The 22,504-nt window shown below is 35.7% G+C and overlaps 1 protein-coding gene across 1 annotated transcript; it reads right to left on the bottom strand.

Annotated features, from left to right (window-relative positions):
- Positions 1 to 12,320: 12,320 nt before the first annotated feature.
- On the bottom strand, positions 12,321 to 19,608 carry LOC111048311 (U-scoloptoxin(19)-Sm1a). Its single transcript, XM_039430706.1, has 3 exons — positions 19,353 to 19,608; positions 16,627 to 16,827; positions 12,321 to 12,607 (listed from the first exon to the last, which is right to left on the bottom strand). Exons 1-3 carry the CDS (start codon positions 19,438 to 19,440, stop codon positions 12,477 to 12,479), a joined length of 420 nt encoding a protein of 139 aa, XP_039286640.1. The 5' UTR covers positions 19,441 to 19,608; the 3' UTR covers positions 12,321 to 12,476.
- Between the last annotated feature and the right edge of the window lie 2,896 nt (positions 19,609 to 22,504).

The raw sequence follows: 22,504 nt of genomic DNA, 5'->3' as shown, positions 1-22,504 counted from the left end.
TTTGTTTGTTTACTAATTATCCTGACTCCTCAATAATAAGAACAGTCTACTCGATCCAACTGTCCAATAATTATCAAACTGTCATAACCTAATTAGTTTGAACTTCTAATGCAAATTTCTACGTCCATCGAAAGCATTACTCCTAGCTTGACTTCTAGTGAAATAAGGTGATCGTTCAACTATTCTACTTCTACCTGGAGGGTAGAGTGGGTCTTCTCTCTCATCCAACACGGGGCTAGGGAGATTTTCTTCTTCTTCCTCCTCGACATTTTCTTCAATATTTTGTACCACCTCTTCTCGTTCAATCTCTTCGGCTTCAACAAGTTCGTCATCCTCATCCTTGGGTGCACGATAATCGATGAACTCCTCATTCCTCCTATGATCGAGATCCTCATCATTCCCAGCTATGTCTTTATCTGACAACGGTTCATTTTCTTGTTCAAAAACCTCCATTTTCTTATAACATGGTTTCATCCTATTAATATGTACTATTACTCTTTTTCCATCTGATGAATTAATCATATAATTTACATCAGATAGCTTCTTACTAACAACATAGGGTCCCTCCCAAGGAAGGTGGAATTTCGCAGAGTTTCCTGGTTTAACAGCTGGCTCTAACAGATACACTAAATCTCCTTCCTCAAAACTCCGAAGTTTTCTACTGAGATTGGCTTCCGTCATTCGTTTTTGCGCCGCTTGTACAGATTGTTCATTTGCTATTTTGTGTGCTTCTGAGAATCTTTCCTTCAACTCTTTCAGATGAAACTCAGTAGTTTTTCCGCGAATCTCATCTGGTATGACACACGATCCTGGAAGCACTATTTCTCGTCTATATAGCATGAAATGAGGAGAATAACCGATAGATGCATGAGGTGTGGATCTGTATGCTATCAGGGCATAGGGCAACCAAGTGTCCCAATCAGTACCGTCTCTTTTTACGAAATGTGCTATGGACTCGTTCAGGGTACGATGTAATTGCTCAATTCTACCATTACATTCTGGATGATACGCGGTCGTTCTGATTTTGTCAATACCCAGCATTCTACAAGTTTCCACAAATAAACTGGATAAAAAGTTTCGGCCTTGATCACTCAGTAGACGGTTGGGTACACCGTGTCGAGTTATAATGTTGGTGATGAAGACTTTAGCTATTGTTTCGGCTGTTTGATTGATGATGGGAATGACCTCCGCATAAAGCGTAAAATGATCGATAAAACTAACATAGTATTTGTTTCCATTCCTTGTTGTTGGAAGTGGGCCGACTACGTCCATCGATACAAGGTCAAAAGGATAACTCGGCTCTTCAGCGGGTTGGACAGGGGCTTTCAAAGACACGGGAGTTTTTCGACGAGCACATTCATGACATTCTGCTACAATCTTTCTCACATCTTCTCCTAGTGCGGGCCAATAGTATCTCTGTTTCACACGACTAGTGGTTCTCTCTTGTCCTGAGTGTCCCGCCCAAGGGGTGCTGTGATTCAGTTTCAACACAGTTGTTCTTAGTGTTTTAGGGACAGCTAATTTCCAGTGAGACGGATCGTCGTTTTTGTTGGTCCACCATACTAATCCATTCTCTATTTGACCCAGATTTGATTCCAACAATTTATTGCACCAATCATCATGCAGCTGTTCGGCTACAACACAATCTTCCGATAATCCTTCTATTTGTACTCCATATACGGCGCGACTGAGAGCATCTGCATTGGAGTGTCTTTTACCCGGCTTATGAACCACGTCGTACTGAAACTCAGCCAATTTCAGAGCCCACCTGGTTAGTCTGGATGAAGGGTCGCGCAGACTTAGCATCCATTTCAGAGCTGCATGGTCGGTGACTAGCGTGAACTTCCTTCCTAAAAGATAGCATCAAAACTGTTTTGTTGCATACATAACAGCCAGCAGTTCACGTTCTGTAGTACTATAATTTTTCTCGGCGTCATTCAATTGTCGACTGGCGAATGCTACAGGCCTCTCTCCGTTATCCGTTTGCTGTGAAAGTATCGTGCCAATCGATGTGCTCGATGCGTCTGTTGCAACAATAAATTCGCGATCAAAGTCAGGGAATATAAGAACATTCTCTGAACACAATAATTTCTTCAATTTTTCGAATGATTCCATCTGTTGTGGCCCCCATACAAAGTCCACGCCTTTCTTTGTTAATTGTGTTAGGGGTTGAGCTATTAAGGCAAATCCATCGATAAAACGTCGATAATAGCCAGCTAAACCAAGCCAACTCCTGACTTCTTGCACGTTCTTCGGCTCAGGGTATTGTTTAACCGCCTTGATTTTCTCCGGATCAGGTTTCACTCCTTCCGATGTCACCAGGTGACCCAGATAATGAACACAACTTTTCACAAAATTGCACTTTTCGAGATTTACTTTCAAATTAGCATTCTTGAATATCGCTAACACGTGAGCTAGACGTTCTGCATGTTGGTTGATTGTTTGACTGTGAACTATTACATCGTCTAAATAAACAAAACACTCTGTTCCTAAAATTTCGGCCAGGAGGGAGTCCATCAATTTTTGGAATGTATGAGGGGCATCTGTCAATCCAAAAGCCATTCTCTTATATTAAAAATGCCCACCGACGGTTGTGAAAGCAGTCTTTTCTTGGTCCTCTTCTGCTATTTTTATTTGGTGGTACCCACTTTGCAAATCCAAAGTTGAGAAATATTTACTATTGCCTAGTCCTTCAAGTGTCTCATTTATAAGCGGTAATGGATATGCATTTGCTTTAGTAACTGAATTAAAAAGCCTGAAATCTGAACAGAAACAATATTTGAGGCTTCCATCGGTTGTTTTCTTTCTTACAAGTACAATCATTGCACTCCAAGGACTGTTTGATGGTACAATTATACCCTTATTCAGCATTTCGGCTATATGCTCTTCCACTACTGGGCGCATGTGGTAAGGTACTCTATAGGGTCTTTTTGCAATCGGTCGTTCTTCAAATGTGGGGATATGATGTTCAACGGGTACATTACATCCCTCTAATCCTGGCTCTTCAAATGTTGTGATATAGCGCTTTAATACTTTACTTATTAACGCAGCTTCTTCAGTCTTTAGATGTAATAAAGTCTCATCAATTTGTTTTTCTAATTTTGAATTATTTTCATCCATTGATACAGATGCTATCTGTAAAGATGGTTCAGTAATCCTCACAGGCTCTGCAATACCCATACATTTATTTTTTAATAGCTGTACTGGATACTGATTAAGGTTCATAACTTTAACAAATGAGATTGAATTGTTGACATGCTGAACACCACGAGCAACCCTTATTCCAGGCAGTGGATCTGATGGGGGTTCAATGAATATAAGCCCTTCCTTGATTACATCTCTCAGAGTAACATCGATCAAAATTTCAGAATGAGCAGGGATAAAAGTGCTTCGTGCGGTATATACTGTAGCCGGTCTCACTTGATCATTTGAGCAATGGGTCTTTGTTGACATTCCGCGATCTTTGAACTCAGACCTCCTCCTGTCATGGAGTGGATGGGTGGGGTCGGACGGGGCATTACAGCTTATAGTTTTCCTACTTTCATTTTCACTAACACAATCACAAAAATATGACGTTTCAATATTATTGTATGACTCATTTTGAACTTCACCTACTTTCTCACCTCCAAATGTTATTGGATTATTACCTACATCGATAACTGCATACGATTCGGATAACAAATCCCAACCAAGCAAACCATCCTCTTCAATCTCAACATTGGCGATAAGAAATCTATGTTCAAACTTGAACTTTAAGACATTTATTTGTAAAACTTGTGCTCCTATCACTGCTAAATTCATGCCTGTCACACCCTTAGCAACAGCTTTCTCCTCTATTAGTTTTACACCTGAAATAGCCTCTTTCAAAATAGATATCTCCGCGCCGGTGTCAACTAAAAATGTTTTGCACTGACCTTCAATCTCGATGGTAACGTGACTTCCTCTACCGCGAGTTGACACTCTTGGAACTATATTGCAATGCCCCTCTCCATGATTAGGCTGAGTAGTTGGGCGACTCCTAGCCAATCTTAGTTTCCCGAGTGCTGTGGTTTTTGGCCACTAATGTTTTCATTTTTCACAGGAGCAGCGCGTTTAGTGCAATTATATGCTGTATGAGACGATTCTCCACAAACAAAACAGTATCTCACAAATTTATTGTAGAATTTACGTGGTTGTGACTCAGAAAAATTTCTCTGCTGATTTGGGGAATGGTCTGTTCCCGTGTTGGTACATTCCCTAGCAAAGTGACCCATCCTACCACATGCAAAGCAAGGTCCCTTCTTATCAGAGTTCTGTCTGAACTGTGTATTTGGATTGCTCTTAAAATATCTGTATGATTTCACATTCTGATCCTTCTTAAATGAAAGAGCGAACACGTTGTCTTGATTTGCTGCGGTCGCTTGTTCAACTCGTTCGGCTACGACTACCGCCTCTTCCAAGGTTTTTGGGGGATGAACTTGTAGGGTTATGGACGCGGAACCAAATAATCCTCGAATGAAAGCTGTCAAAACCGTTCTATCTAGTTGGAGGCGAGCGTATTTAGCTTCTGTAGGATGATCGTTGGGGATTGGTATTGCCTTGAAGCCTAATTCTCGACAGTGATCCACATACACGCATATCGGCTCATTCCAGTGTTGTTTAATCGCACTCAACGCGAATAAATGACTTTCAGGTTCTCGTAACTCTTTGAATCTTTCTAGAAGAACTTTTTCATACTCGACAAAAGTTGCTCCCTCGGATAATAATTCGGGATGAGTGTTCAAACAGACAGACACAGCCCCAGATGTTTTTAATTTACATATGAGCTTTTTATCGTTATCAGACCAATTACCAGACTGTGCTACAAATTTTAAATTTTGAATAAATTCCTCTACTTTTTGTCCACCTTCTTCACCTGAAAATGTTCTCACAAGTGATTGTAAACCTAAATCCTTACGTACTAAGGTTGTTGGTCGAACCTGTTGACTGTTTGAAGCATTAACAGTGTCTAACTCTTGCTGTAATCTAGCTTTTTCTGAGTGTTCACGTTCTGAGTGTGCCCTAAGTTGTCTCAATTGCTCTTGTAAACAATCTATTTCTGATCTATCTACATTTTGAACAGGTAGATCAGGTTGTACTTCATTCATCTTGAAGGGTTGACTTGAAATCTTAAATTTTGAATGGTTTCTCTGGAAAATCTTATTTCTATTATCTAACAATTCTATTTCCATCTAAGATCTGATTATAATAAAGTAATCAACATTCACTTTCTCAATTAAATCTATTTTTCAATTCAGATTTTCTATTATATTCTCGTTTCTAACAGTGAATTTTTGTCCCATGACTCGGATCTGGTTCGATAGACATTTTTGCAGTCTATCCCACCGCACGCCACCAGTTTTGTAACCGCCCTTGATGGGGGTTGAAGATATCTTATTACTACTTCAAAGGAGTCATGGGAACTGGATAGACAACAACATGGTATTACCCAAAGAATTTCTCATTTATTAGGCTATGACAATTACTTGAAATTTAAAGAATGAAATATGCAGTACATTTTATCCAAATATTATTCCTTCAAAAACTACATTCCAATACGATTCTGCTAACTAGAAATTTACTACAACAATGATTTTATTAATTAGGGTCTCGGCCGGGTGAAAATGTTTTATAAGGAGCTAGAAATTTTGGCACTTACCCACAGCTATCACTCCCACCGTAATCCCAAACCACAGGACACTCACGTATATCATAATGCCACAAAAATAAATTAACTTTTTGCAATATGGTTAGGATTTTGATCTGCTCAATACCTCGGTTGTTTAACGACTGGAAGCTTTCCGTCCGGAAAACTTCCCCCTCTCCACGTCAGTGTGCCAGAAGGCCTAACTGCTGCTAGTGGAAGAGTCGGTTCTCACGAGATTCGGCAAGCGGGTACTTGCCAGGTCTGCAGTATTCCTCTGTGAAAATATCTACAGGCTACCAAACATCCGCCTTGTCCTTGCCTCGTGGAACCGCCTCATCCGTGAGAACTAGCAAATATCCCTGAATTTGCTGGTTCCCAGAGTCGTTTAGCCATAAGTTAGCAGAATCTTATTGTCACTGCAATAATACTACTTACTCACTAAATTATATTTTCCCACTAAAGTCCAACTACGGAAAGTATTATTCTAATATCAGAGTCTTTTCTCCTGAAAATTCTTAAATCTAAAACACATAAAAAATCAATCAATAAAATAAGAAATCAAATTCTATCCATGTCACACATTGAAAACTGATGTAAAAAATACATAGACCCATCAATCCATGACTGCAAAAATCCTCAAATATGAGCCAAAATTGACAAAAATCGAAAAATCGCCCTTGCATCTCCCCCTTCATATTAAAATGGTTAGTTTTCAGGAAAACTGCACCCCCATGAGTGGTATGACTGTACGGGGGTGAGTAGCAGCCTCCGCACTTCGATCTCCCGCTGGGAGACAGGCTTCGCCCACCCAAGTAGGTAGGGTACAGTAGTTTATGTTGTGTGGGTTAGGTAGAGTAGGTTAGGTAGGGTGGGATAGGTGATTAGGGAGAGTTGGTTAGGTAGGATGGCTAAGGTTATGTGGATTAGGTAGAGTGGATTAAGTGGGCCAGGGTAGGGTAGGGTACGGTAGTTTATGTTGGGTGGGTTAGGAAGAGTAGGTTAGGTAGGGTGGGATAGGTGATTGGGGAGAGTTGTTTAGGTAGGATGTCTAAGGTTATGTGGATTAGGTAGAGTAGATTGAGTAGGTTATCTTGGGTAGGGTAGGTTAGGGTGTCAAGATCGGGTTAAATAGTTTAGGAAGGTTAATTATGGTAGGGTGGTGGCTTAGGTTGGGTAGTATTTTTTGATAAGGTGGGTTAGGTAGGGTAGATTGAGTAGGTTATATTGGGTAGGGTAGGTTTTGTTGTCAAGATTAGGTTGAATAGTTAAGGTAGATTATTTCAGGTAGGGTGGCTTAGGTTGAGTGAGTTGTTAGGGTGGGGTAGGTAGAGTAAATTAAGTAGGGTGCAATAGAGTGGGTTGAATAGCATAATTTATGTAGGGTGGCTTAGGTGGGGTAGGTAAGTAGATTGACTGATAGAGGGTTGAATAGGTAGGTTGGGTAAAGTAGGATAGATAGGGTAGGGTTGGTGGGATTGGTTTGGTAGGCCAGGTAGAGTATAGGCTGGGTTCAAGTTTTGAAATGGAAATTTTGAAAAATCCATAATTCTCCTGGATAAGATAGTTGATTGAATAGTTAAGGTAGATTATTTCAGGTAGGGTGGCTTGGGTTGAGTGAGTTGGGTAGTGTGGGGTAGGTTGAGTAGTTAGAGTAGAGTTAGAGTAGTTAAAGTAGGGTGCAATAGAGTGGGTTGAATATCATAGTTCATGTAGGGTGGCTTAGGTGGGGTAGTTTAAGTGGATTGACTGATAGAGGGTTGAATAGGTAGGTTGGGTAAAGAAGGATAAATAGGGTAGGGTTGGTGAGATTGGTTTGGTAAGCCAAGTAGAGTATAGGCTGGGTTCAAGTTTTGAAAAGGTAATTTTGAAAAATCTTGAGGCACTGAACAAAAGATTTCTTTTGCACTTTGCTGAGAAATGTGCGGTTCAAAAGTTGAAAATATTGGGGGGGTCCAGGAGGACCCAAAGGTGAAATTGGTTATTTCTGCTATTTTGTATTCACTTTTTAATCTCTTTTTTGACATATGTCAACATCATTTCACAGTTCAGTGAGACTTCAGATTTTTCGAAATTACCAAAAGTCACACTACGCCCCTCAAGTGCCCACTGGATTTAATTTTTGGCTTGATGATACACCATCAGTTCAATCAATCCAGCTCTCATTCATGATAAATAGCCTTATTCCAATGTGCTGAGTAAGATTGTTCCTCTTGACTTTGCTTTGAAATCAAGCATTGTAAAGTTGAAAAAAATGAGGGGGTCCTTGGTCCCTCCCAAGGTAAATTCTGTCATATTTTTTCCTTTTTTCATCACTTTCAATTATTGTCTGACATATTCTAACATCATTATACCGTTCAGTGTGACTGCAGATTTTTCAATATTTTCTCAAAAAAATGAGGGGGCCAGGCCCCCTATCGAGAAAATCTATGTTTGTCTGTGCAAGGCGATGTTTAAGGATCTCCAGAGCAGTGGCGGCTCGTCCTATGTGTTCAATGGTTCATTGAACCCCCAGAATTGAATCAACTTCCTATACAATGATGAATTTGCAACTCAAATAATTATATTTCTATTTTATACTCATTAAATTACACCACAACATTTTTCATCTATATAAACTTAATGTCGATGTTTTGCGGCCGGTGCCTGAGAGCCCGGAGTGGCTTGCTTGAAACAGCACCGAATGAAATGACGATGGAATGGTGGAGATGGAAAGCAGTGTTCATTTCCTGATGTGAACCCAAAAACAGGGCTGGGTATGGTAGTGGAACGGAGGAGGGGAATCGGTTTGCTAGCACGGATTTGGTTCACAATCCTGTGTGAACCAAGTTTGCACGAGTTCATCCGAGAGTAGCCGAACCTAGCTGAGGCAAGTGAAGCATTTGGTAAACCTCGGAATAAATCGTGAGTATTCGTGATACGGATACAGTGCCATCTTGAACTTGCTTATAACCAATAAATTCAAATTTGGTGGCAGTAAACAGTAAAAAAGCGGTAAACAAGAAGTAGCCTAAGCTTGACAGTTTTGAGGTTATATGGTATGGTTACGGGTATACACTGTTTACAGTTGTGATAGATCTCACTGCATTTTTCGTTATATAAATTTGTTTTGCGTGTAGAAGAATATAGTAATTTCTAGTGTGTTTTGTGTATTCGTGAGTATTTCTAGTGTGTCCATTTTCTTTTAGTGAGAGTGTGAATATAATTTATTGTGTTACCGTAACAGCATTTTGATGAAGAAATATGAATAAGGTTCAGTATTTGTTAAATACAAACAATATTAATATTGAGGGTAGGTGTAAAATAAAACATAATGGTGACCAACTCCCGAAGTAAAAATCAAACAAGAGAAATATGAACAGGACAAAAAATTTATATTTGTAGAAAATAAGCTCAACCTTTGGGGTGTAGTTATTATTGATCATGTTTACACTTGATTATGCGCAATACTCTATATCCTATTGACCTTTCTCTCCAATAGATCATGAGGTTGAACCCCCAAGCTAGAAGATCACGAGCCGCTACTGCTCCAGAGTTGATTGAGTTGGAATTCGAAACTGTAGCGATTCCCCCCCTCAATTTTCCAAAAATTGAGGGGGTCATCATTGACCCTAAAAATGGAAATTTCGTAGAATCAATGATTTTCCCGATGCCTGCTAGTACTTTCACAGACCCCCCTATTGAAAAAATTGATGTTTTGTCTGTGCGAGGTGATGTTTTCGTATCTTTTGAGTCGATTGAGCTGGGATTCAAAACTGTAGCTATTCCCCCCTCAATTTTCCAAAAATTGAGAGGGGCATCATTGACCCACAAAATGAAAATGTTGAAAAATCAATAATTTTTCCAATGCCTGCTAAGACACCTAGAGACATTCTAATGGAAGTTGGTATTGTCAGATGCCCCAGTTTGGCTGGGAATTTTTCAAATTTTTCATCATGTAAAAATCGTCGAAAATTAAGCTCCCCCCCGCACCACACCCAATCCGGTCGAAATTTTATTCTAGCAATCTAGTAATGTAAGGGCGCTGAACAAAAAAGTTATCTTGAACTTTGCTGAGAAATGTGCCGTTCAAAAGTTGAAAATATTGGGGGGTCCTGGAGCCCCCCAAAATAGAAAATTTCCAGATATCATAATTATTCCTATGGTTTCCACTTGTCAATCGAATCCCATAGAGCATCAACCACCAAAACAACCACCCTTGTCAGGAGGTTTTCAGATGCTCCGGCTATAGTATATATATATAACTCGCGCTTTGCGCTCGGCGGGGGCTTCGCCCCCTGCACCCCTATTTGGGGTGGGTAAGCAGCCTCCGCGCTTCGCGCTCCGGCTGGAAGGCTTCTATTTTATTAACAGATGAAATTCATTTATATATTTAGCTTATACTTTGAATTCTGTAGTTTTGTTTCCAAAAACTAATTGGAAGGCAGCTATCAGTAGGTACCCTAATTGGTGTTAGTTGGATTTAATTCCCCGTGAATGGCCTGTTGAAATTCTTTGCATCAATTTTTATGGCGTTATTTTTTCATTTTCACCTTTGTGCAATCAAATTTTCTTCGTTTCAGCTAATCACTGTTAAAATGGTGCCAACTAATCAGAATTTGAATTTTTTACACCAGTTAGTTTAATCGGCATTATCGCTTGAAATTTATGTTTTGTGCAACCAAAATGCATCGGTTAGCGCCAATCTCGATAGTATAGCATTTTATTGTGATTAAACGTTAACCGACGTACGTGCAACTGGGGGATAGTTTTGAAACTTCGTTTTCCTGATGCAATGTATAGGCCTACACGTGTCATGGATTATTAATTTTTCAGCTAGAACAGTTTTTTAGACCAAGTGCTAAATAAACGTCCACCGTACAGTTTCATCAATGCTGTATCGGCAATATAAAAACGCATGCAGTTAATATGCCTTTGGATGAAGGTGTTGATATTAACACAAGTAAATTATTCTTGTAGGAAATTTATTAAGCTTCATTTTTATGTAGTTGTTTTTTTCAATAGAACACATTGTTTCCAAGATATAAGCTTGTAAGTAATAAGTGGAAAATGCAACTTTCGAACCACCCTCATCCTTGCAGCACATGATGTAGGAGTTGGGATTTTTGATATGCTCACCTCCAAACTAGTGTCAACAAAGCTGCAAAGTCGAAAATTGTGTTCCAAACATTCCCTCCAAATTTCATTGTCAATTATTGATCTATTGTTGCTGAACAGAAAATTTTACTCTCAACACTAAAACTGCTGCAAAAGTCATTGGGAATTGCGTAAAATAGTGAAAATATACATCAAATTGAAGATAATTCGATGCTCTATTAGCTCATAATCCGCACGGTTTTTTTTCATTGATCGTTCAAAAATGATAAGGCCGAAATGATGATTGGAGGCAGAAGTGTTTTTTTTTTCAAAAAATGTCTCACCTTCAAGAGCAGATATCTCAGAAACTATGAGAGATATGGAAAAAATGTAAAGGGATAGACTTGTTGGTAATTTTGTAAGCTTTAATTTTGCACGGAATACAAATGTTCATGAGATGCATAGTTTCCGAGGTATAAGCGAAAAATGAAAAAATGGTACTTTCAAACCACCCCCACCCCTTTAGCACAGGGGGTAGGGGTGAGGACCTCTGATATGTTAATCCTCTTACTATCCTTGAAAGAGCTGTGGAGTTGAAAATTGTGCTCCAAACTTTTCCCTCTATAATCTTTTGTTGACTGGACTAGTACTGTCGATTGAATAAAACAAACATTTCCCGAAAATATCAATTTTTGAGAAAGTTATTCAATTTACTAGAATTAACATTTATTAAACATTTATGGGTTATTTTTGGTAAATTCAATTACTTCATCAAAAATTTATATTTTCAGAAACATGTTTTTATTCAATCAACAATACCATGAAGTCGAATTTATCCTCTAAATCTCATGGATTTATCCCTTACCGAATTTGAAATGCTCTGTCCCAAAAATTTAAACTTTAGGTGCTCATATCTCAAGAAGTAATGATAGAAGAAAAATTTCCTAAGAAAACTTTTCCATTTTGATAGTTTGATAGTATACAAATCAAAAAACTTTTATAATGTTTTAATAGAAGGGTACCACACGTTTTTATATTGTTTTTATTAAGTATTATATTCCTGTATCAGCATTTCTCTGTAGGCCCAAGCACTCCTCACAAAACCTATCAGTGCCCTCCAATCACTACCATTCAAAAACCCTACCACCTGATCTGATCCTCTGATAGCTCTCTATCGTCTAAACGCGCTCCTCTTATCTCTGCTAGTACAGGACACCTTCCGATAAAATGTATTGTATATTCTTAGTACTCTAAATAAATTGAAATTAAAAGGCAGAACACTTCTTGAATCTTCAGCTATTTATTCATCATTCTTTTAAAAAAACTTTACTAAAATTTTCAAATTAAAATCAATTTTTTTTTTCAATTATTAGGCATTAGCCTATTTAAAAATATTATTCTATAGTTGAACCCTATGTACGAAAATCATCTTTGATCATTCAATCAATCATTTGGCTCTTCATTCAATACAGGTGCATTACATTATCACATCCAATCAGTAAATGTGCGTATCATGAAAGCGATTTCAAGATGAAGTTCATTTTTATATTAATAACTTAAATAATACGTTTAAAGCATTAACTATTGATTAGGCTACTTTTTGTACGTAGAATTTATTCTTCTAATACAATACAATATAATATTATTACAGAAATATAATAATCTAATAGTTAATATTTATATTTTGAGATGCAGTAGTTTTTAAGACATTATATTCTACAAAGTTGTTGAGTGTTTCCTAGACTAGAGCGCAGCAAATTTCCTGAGATTGACAATCATTGGCATAGGGAATCCTGAGAGACTCTGGACACTTGATCTTATCTCTACATAATCCTCCTCGTCTTGAGCATGCTCTCTCTTTGTTTGACACTGAAAAAAATCATATTCCATTGTATCATAAAATCAAAAAGAATTATTTTATAATTATCTACCAGTAGTTCTGTGAACAGTAGATCTCACGTATTTTTCTCATCCACAAGTATCTGGTGTCACCTGTTCTAGTTGATTAAGTTGAATCACAATGCACAGTTGATTCACAATATTCTCTCTTGAAAACTGTTATTTTTTGTTTTCTCCAAGATCAAAAACTCAGTTGTTTGAAATGTTAACAAAATCAGTTAACGTTTGTATTTTCATTCCATATGATGATTTATCCAGTTCTGTGATAAAATCTTTCCATCTGATGAAAATATTTCTAAAATATTGGAAAATTAAATTTTTTCAATCAAAAATATTTTAATTTCTTCAGCATTATTCATTTTATTCAATCATTTTTTATTTTATTTTCAATCACCTATTAAATTTGTTTTTCAAATGTGAGAAAATTGATACTAATGGGCACGCATCATAATACCACGACTACAAAACAAAATATTGAATCCAAAGACAATAATTATAGAAATACGGTAGACACTTCTGACATCTGTGTAATGCATGCAATGTCCACTTGTCAGCTGATTGATTATGAATAATTCTATAGTCTGATTAATCCCATCTTCAGAGTAGATGATTTATATATAAATATTCATAGTGATATCGGAGTATGGAGGAAATTCCTTTTCCTTACATATTATCCTTAAAATGCAAAATTTTTAAAAAACCTTGTGTATACATCGACGCACAGTTGAAAAAGGAATATTCCTGCCAAATCATTCTATCAAGGCTTTGGCCGTAAATGCTTTACATACATACATACTTACTGACAGATGAAACAAAATCCGAGTTAAAACATGGACCTCACTGCGTTCAGTCAATTATTATTTATTTATTAAGATACAAAGAACAAATAATCATTAGATATATTATTAAATTACTAGCTGGCCCGGCGAACTTCGTACCGCCAAATAGTTGATGCATCTCATGACAAACTTTAGCTGGAGATGCACACCTCAAAATCTATAACCCATACTAACAATCCTCAAATCCACACCATCCTATTATTTTTTATTGACCAAATAATCAGTTCAGCATACTCTTCCATGTGCGTGTATGATAAAATCATAACTGACAAATTAATTGATCACTCTGTAATATTACATTTTTTTCTCAATTAAAATCGAATCTTCAATTCAATATCAATAAAACTTGATAGCAAGTATCGGTGTAATCGATATGCGGACTTAACATTTTACCGGGAATTTATCAGTTACACTTGTGTTGAACATCCTACTGTAACACAATTCTATTTCTGAACTAACAGATAATTCTAAACAACATAAAGGGTAAATAACTTTAAAAATAAAGTTTTATTGAGAGTAATAAATGAAATTTGTAGAGTTGTATTCTTTATTAGTGATGTTGGCAAATTGATGACGTGTCTAGGCTTCACCCGAAAGGCTTCATTTCTCTCTCAAAAAAATATGGCTGCAGGCTTGTAGAAGCGTTTTTAGTTCTCTTGAAATTTTTCTATAAAATTGAAATTTGAAATGTTTTAATTGAGATCTGGATAATTTTATTGTGTTCTAAATTTTGTGTTGAATGTTTTGTGTAATTTTGATAGCCTGTAGCCAAATATATAAGCTCAATATGAATAGATAAGTATTTTAGCTTGTAAGAATCTTCTGTTTAAGTATCAAATGGTTTTGTTCAGTAAATATTTGTTGTAAATTGCCCAAGTATTATGAAAATTATAATTTGATTTGCTCTGAACTGGACTTTTCATTCATAGACATTAAATCCGTCATGATTTATCAAGATATTAGAAAAATTGGAACCGATGACTTCCTTGGGTGATAGGTGAAATACTATCAAACCTATTGGATAAGATTGGTAGCACGCCAACTCATATCATTACTCGACGTGTAGTTTAAGCTATGCTATCTTTTTGCATAAATCACATGTGCTCCCCCGTTCACTCCTTTCACTTACTCAAAACATGCAGGGAATTTAAAACTCTTATAAAAAGTCTTATGCGTGACCTTGGAGAATAGCTGGGAAATTAATAAATTGCTTCACAAACTTTTTTAAATAATTGGTGAGTAATGATGATTCCTGATATCAGAATTATAATTATTGGAGAATCGAGGGTTTTGATAAAAATCAATAGTACAAAATTGATTACTCTTTCCAGTAATTACTTCAAATACCATCTTTTATCAAAAACTTGCAGGTAACTCATGCTCCGCAAGGGAGCAAATAAAAACTTGACCCACTGAAATCTTGAAGAATTGAAAATAGGCCTATCACCATTCTCGGTGAAGTATTGAAAAAGATCGATTAATAATAAGTCTGAATAAGTAACTGAATATATGTGACTAATAACTAAAATATGTAATAACTGTAACTGATATAAATGTTACTGAATGAGTAACTGATATTTGAATAAGTAACTGGCTTTGGGGGATTTTGATGGATTTCATTTATATACATATAATTATTATCCAACTCCAAAATAAATTATTTACTAAAAATCAATTAATTCTAAACACCGGAGACAGCACAATTATTTGAAGCAAAACAATGTTTTTAACCTGAGGCCGCACTGCTGGATGGTTACTCACAGTACAGTAATTTTGTTTTTATTCGGGGGGTTTAGAATAAAATACATGGGCGGTTATGGAGCAGCACACACTCTTGTCTACTATTTATCGACGGCTGTTGGATGACGCAATGATTATAAGAGCTTATTATCATTTCTGTGTGTGGCCAGCTCACAAATCTTCTCCCATAAGGATTACATGTAAACTTTGAAGGACCATAGGAAAGAGTCCTAAAGTCGGATTATAAATTTGATAGGCCATAAACCTGGTCCTGAACATAACAAACACAACTAAAAACATCATCATATATTCTGTGTACACATAAAAAAGTTATTGAACGTCAAAATTTGAGGCTCGATTTTTATTTATATAGATTTCTTTGATTCGTTTCACTCAAATTCGAGAGAAACTTTGAATTGATAGACAAAGATTTTTCACTTTTGTGATTCATACATTACCTAGAATATAATATAGGCTATACTAAGAACTGAAGACTTGATGAAATGAGAAATCGACAAACTGAAAGCTTGATAAATTGAAAACTCGACGAACTAAAAACTTGATGGCCTAAAAACCTTACGGAATGAGAACTTGACGCAATGAAAACTATAAACACTGAAAACTTGATTAACTGTGATTTGACGAACTAAAAACTTTATAAACTGAGACCCTGATGAACTGAGGCCTTGACAAACTGAATATTTGATTTAGTGAAAACTTGACTAACTGAAACCTGCTGCCAACATCAGAAACAGTGTTTTAATGTTGATGCCACCACCCACCAGCATCGGAAACTGTCGTGCTATAATGTTCAAAATATTGAAGTATAGCTTTGAAAATGCATTGCGAAAAGACCCCTGCTATATGGTATTGATTGTGATGCTGTAATGTGCACATTATAACATTGTCGTAGAGATAGCCCAAAGTATTTTCCCGCACGAGAGTCTACTTTCCCGCATTGATGCGGGTAGGTATTTTGTAGCCTAATAGCCTACTATACGGTAGGCTATACTTGATCCAGAAACGAGCACTTTCTTAGGTTACTGTAGGAAAAATAATTTTATTTCTTTCATTCTCGATCCTAATGTATGCAAACAGAAAAAAAACTACTGTATTGTTTATGTTCCTCCAATATAGAAGTTTTATAAATTTGAGAATGTTAATATGAATTTATGCAACGTGAATGAGGGTACAATGTAATTTACTTATTGAAATCGAATCCATTAATCCTTATTTTTATTCGGAGACAGTTAAAGAAGCCTTACCCTTTCTTATGCTGTTTCAGCGAGACTTAGCCTATGGCTCAGAAATTCGAATACCATATAATATAATACTCGAGTAGGCCTACCTACCATAATATACAATATTACCAAAGGCCTATCTAATATTTTGTGATGTGTTTGAACTCACATCCATGACAACATTCGATTCCATTTTCCTGCTGAGCAGGACACAGTCCATTGGCGGCCTCATGGCCTTTGGGGCACTCATCGGCCGGCAAACAGATGCCTCCCTCCTGAAGACATTCCATTTCGTTCCAGTAAGCGTCTTGCATATCTTCGGCTTCGTTCTGAGTCATCTCATTCTCAATGAGTCGCTGTGCTTTGTCACCTATCAACAAAATAAAACATACCTTTCAAACTGTTTGCGAAAATGTTAGGATTGATCAAAAATGTTGAATATTTTCGGTTACTTGAAGAGATCTGTTAATATAATCAATCCTATATTCTATATATACGAAGGACATATTTTACAATCTCCGATTGGCCATGAAAAATACAAATGTAGGCTATATAAAACAATAATTTTTCCACCAAAATTTACTTTAAACTCATATTTTGCAGCATATAATAATAATGCTGTGAAGGTTGAGATATTTGTCATACCATTGACCAGCCCACCAAAACACTCTGAATAAAATGCTACCTCCATGAATGCGTTCTATGACATTGATTTGGGACTCCTCGTTAGGTTCGAAACTCTAGCCTCTAGTCACGTTTGAGTTTGGGTAGATGGAAACAAGTGGCAAGTCAGGTGTGTATGGTGGGTGCTCAAAATTATACCATTTTATTTGCTGGAGAAACCGTTTTTACACCAGCCCTGTGAGGACATTTTGTCATGGATCACAACTATTCCAGAATTCATTTCAGCTGACATCTTTAATTTTCTGACTCATTCACGACAACATAATGCTTCCTGCAGTAACTTGGTCATCCTTCCTCAGATTTATACTGAAATGAATGCAAAAACGAATAAAGCTACGGAACTGGCACTTGGTGGGAAACTCAATTGAGGTGGCTATGTTTCTGGTTTTATAACATAACAATAATTGACGATCTGGCCGCACCGATCACAGGACTTTATCTGGTGAGAATGAGTAGCTTTTCAGCTCTGTGAAGATCGCCCCCCTTCCTACCGATTGTCTTGTGTCTTATTATAATATGTGTGCGAAGGTTGAATAAAATGGTCCCCGTGTACATTTATAGCCTACGGTATATATTTCATTTGATCTATATTATGATATAGAAATGGCATGTTAAACTGTCTGTCCCGACTACAACAGTTGTGAGGCCAAATTAGCAGCTTAAATTATAATATATTCAGGCTAGGTGATAATCATCAGGGACTCCCCACCAACAAAATAAATATATGAATTTTTTTAACATTCGATTATAGCATTATTATTCTAATACCATTATTGTAGTATTGAAGTCATTACTCACGTGCAATTCCATAATGATAACAGTTAGTATATTCTCAACAGGTTGCATCCTAAAGTGATTCAATAAACCGTGGCTAAGTGATTATTCAATAATGTATTCCCCAAATGAAATATATTAATTTACTTTTATTAGTCAAATTGATGAAACATTACAGTTTGTAATGGTTTGAGAAAATTAAATACCTGTCATCACTTTATTATTGATGAGAATTAATTAGCAGATTCAGGATTTGGTTTTATAATTTTTCACTGATTATTTGAATAAAGATAGGAATCTCTAAAAGCATTGAACTTATGAACAAAAAAATGTAGCCGTAAATAAGTAGCGGTTGAAGAGTTTAATTGTTGTATTTTTTATGATTCTGAAATCCACCCAATTATTATTTGAATGTGGCGTTGATAATAACTCAATTCTATATACGGTTATAATTTGTTCCAAGAGACTATTAAAATGAATGAGCTGTCATAATAATTTTCATTGTCATGATATACCGTAATCTCCTTCATATCATATGATTTGACTTTTCTTTGTAACCATTTATTCACATGAAAAAATAATTTGAAAATCAAACTCATAGCTAGCTAGAGATTTCGATTGAATTTTGCTTTCATTTATACAACCAATGCATTACGGTATAAAATATTTTTATTCTTAAAAGGTTAACATTTTTCACATTGAAAGCAATTTTAGAATTGAAAATTGCAATTTCCAATTTCCACCACGCTCATCTCGACTGGAAATGAGTAGGTCTCCATCATCAAAATAATAATTTTATTGAACTATTATGGTGGAATAGCTCAAAGCCTTAATATATGAGATTAGACCTATCAGCATATAGGCTTAAGTTTGGACTTTGAAATCATGATTAGATCGGTGCTCCTGTATCATTGTTTTAGCTTACATTCAGAACCTGTTTTTTTGTTATTGCTATAGAATAATTTTCAAGTTGATTTTTCCTCTTGAAGTTTTCAACTTAATAACTCCACTATTATTTGTTTTATTTATTTTATATTCATTTCCAAACAATAATGCAAACCAAGTTTTAACTTGAGTAAGTATGGAAATCTTACAATTTGCAAACATATTTCTCATTCTCGCATTATTCCAATGATACTATTCAAACTCAATTCTAATTTTAATCATCAACAATATGTAACAATAAAATGCAAAAACTATTAATAGTATAAAGGATGTAACTCAAATACAATTAAATACCGCATATCGGTATTCAAGAATATTTTTATTAAATACTTAGTTGATATAGATTTAAATAAGCCTATACAGATGTGAATAATTTTTGCATTGGAATGAACAGGCCTACATGAACATTATATAAACTGAACAAAATATCTTCATGGTACATTTCAATATCCAATTAGCCAATTCAACAAATTTTGCAATAATTTTACTCACTTGGTATGCCAGCCACAGAACATGTTAACAAATTCAAAATTATAACAGCACCAAACATTTCAATCATATCGATTTTAGAGTACACCATTGTAACTCTATATAACTCTCCTATCAAAATATAAGTTATTCTTCAAATAATTACAATATGTAAGATGAATATAATGACGTAAATAGCCTAGCAGAATATTCTCTAGCTCTGCATGAAGTAGACACAGTGACGGGACTTCTAAGCAACTAAGCGCTCCTTTTAGGAGAGTCTTCAATCGCGAGGAACTTCCCCCCCCCCTCTTAACTGCCGGTTACTAAGCCCCCCACCCATCCCACCCCTTAAATAGTGCAGTTGCCTCTTCACTCATGTTGCCACTGTAATGTCAATCAGCATGCTGTAGCTGTAGGGCAATGCTCGTTTACTATCATTAGTCTAGGGCGCTTTGGAGCATCCATCCATCCAGGCGTCCAGCTTGCATCACTGTCTCATAATAATCAAAAGTCCTAGTAGTAAATGGGCTGGATTACAAAGACAGCTTTTAAGTTTGTTATATGAACTATATGAATGTTGTTGTGGTAATTAGTTCTTCGAGTACTCCTGTTTTGTATTATACAAAAATTATTTGTTATATATATTTCCAATAAATAGCCTAGTATAGGTACTATATTATACCCTTGAATATAAACTTTTACTCAATTATTAGATGAAAAAATATTAAAATAATACAACATAATAAGGAGTGATTAGGCATTTAGAATAAACACGTCCTCCTCCTTTCTAATTAGGTACTAATCGTTATACATTCTAATTTAAGTTGATGGATAAATATAATTTAATAGGCTATTATTTACAGTTGATATTAAAATGTTCTCTCTAAATATGTATAGTGAATTTCGCATTATAGAGTAGTAGCTAAACATTGAAACGTTATTAGGACCTTTTTTGCTGGGGAAGGAATTATTGAATTTAAATAAACTAATATTTCGAAAGTATTGTTTGTGCTATACTATGGAAGGATGTTGTAATTTAGTTTATTTACCAATAACTACATTAATTGTTCTTAGTAACGTGATGTAATTGATTAATTAGGAAAAATTACAGTACCTTGTAGGTACCTATACATTTTTATTCACTTAGATCAAGTTCTTTTTGTAACGTGCTGCAAATTATGTATACCGTACATATAATTCCTGCCAAAATCTGTAAGCAACGAACTGCTATTTTATTTGTAGAGATACAATATTTCAGATGGATTCCGCAAGTAAGTGGAAGTTTTGAAATAATTTTGTTCTTTTCTCTACGTTCCGATTTGCAATAGAGGTAGGCCTATACCTACGAATGACTGTGCTTCTGAGAAGCATTTCTTGGAAGCGGCTTCACTTTCTCGATATTGACCTTGACCCAAAAAAATTGCTTACGAACTTGGAGCTTATTAAATGAAACTGACAAAAATGTTAATAATAATTACCTACAGTTGACAGTTATTGGCTAGTCTAACAAGTCGATTAGAGTTTTTGTTACTATGAAATGTTCAGCTCTTAGCTTTGGTTTGTCTTTATTATCAAATTGCACCGGTAATAAAGAGATCTAATTCATGTACAGTACTGGTAAGCAAATTAATATGATTTGCAAACTACAAAATCAATTATCATTTTGACATCCAAAACAGACTAGCTATACTTTTATGAAAATAATTTTTCTCCCAATATATATTTTATTTTATCCCAACTCATTCATTATTAATCATATGCTACATATGCAATGAGCCTACATTATAGGTACTCTCATTTTCGAAATCAATCGGTTGATTGATATGTGTTGTGTTGTGATGCTCTGGTAATGCACCATTTTCCAACTCATAGATACAGAGTAGGCCTAGTAGCCTATTTATACACTACCTACTTCTGTGACTCTGCAACTTAACGCAGCTATAAATTTTGCTGTAGGTCCACTGTATTCTTACCCTATAGGCTCTATTTTTAATCTTTCAGCTGAACCTGAATACCAAATTAATAAGTTTACTGTACTGGTGTAGTCGTTTTAGAAATAAAATAATCCACATTTTACAACACAGAACGGAATGAAGCTTTTTAGTACGGTACCGTATACAATGGATATTATATCTTTCACAAATAGCATATTTTCTACAAGTTATATTAAATTTTTCATCAAATCGTTTTAAATAGGCTTTATCAATAATTTTGAACAGGATATGAGTTGTAGCCTACAATATATCAGAGTACTAACACAAACTACTGTATCCCAATTCTTTATACTACCTACTACGGTATTTATAAGAAGTACAAAACTAGAACCTACTGATATAAACTATAGTTATTTGAGTGCACAAATATTTGTGTACAGTTGTAACAGTTGTTTATAGTCGGAAATAATTAGTATAGACCGTGATAATATTTGAATTACAGTAGCTATAATAACATATTGCTCTAGCATAGTGTATCGCAAGCACAATTTTCATTTGATGAAGCTCATATAATTATGCACTTGGAGTTTTGTCCTACTATAGCTTAGTATAGGCCTAAGCTTTGAAAGAAAAACGAGAAATGTTGTATGAGAGAGACACGCGTGTTTGATAAGATGATTACCACCGATGGACCGTTTTTATAGTCAACAGAGTTGTAATTATAGGGTCTCTTGAACTGGTTCCTCTGTTATATTGTATCATGCGAAATTGCATTGAAATTTCCGGCTATTCCGTTATACTGAATACGCTCTAGGTTGTTCCATGAAACTTGGCATACCAAAACAGTTTAAGATATGCATCAATTTCAAGTTTGCGCTGATGGTTTTTGTAGTACGTAAGTTATACATTGGGTCAACTCCAGAATTTAGAAGGAGAGAGGTGCCGTAGCTAAATACGGTATGTGATGAATAATTGATAAGATTTCTGATTTCATCCGTATTTTTTAGGTAAATTAGGCTACATTCAGAAATCACCAAAAATTATAATTATTGACATCAATTGATACAGTTTAGTCACTACTATGTAAGGGTCATTTTTTTCAATCTACGATTACATATAAAACACATACAAGCGGTAGGGAGGGGGTGATTTTCACAGAGTGCCAGTTGCTTATTGTTACTGCTATTTTTTTGCAAGTAAAAGGCAATAGTTCAGCATGAATGCAACAAATAATTATTC

This window comes from Nilaparvata lugens, chromosome 6 (assembly GCF_014356525.2).
Source record: "Nilaparvata lugens isolate BPH chromosome 6, ASM1435652v1, whole genome shotgun sequence".
Classification (NCBI taxonomy): domain Eukaryota; kingdom Metazoa; phylum Arthropoda; class Insecta; order Hemiptera; family Delphacidae; genus Nilaparvata; species Nilaparvata lugens.
This window is presented reverse-complemented; position numbering and strand designations above follow the sequence as displayed.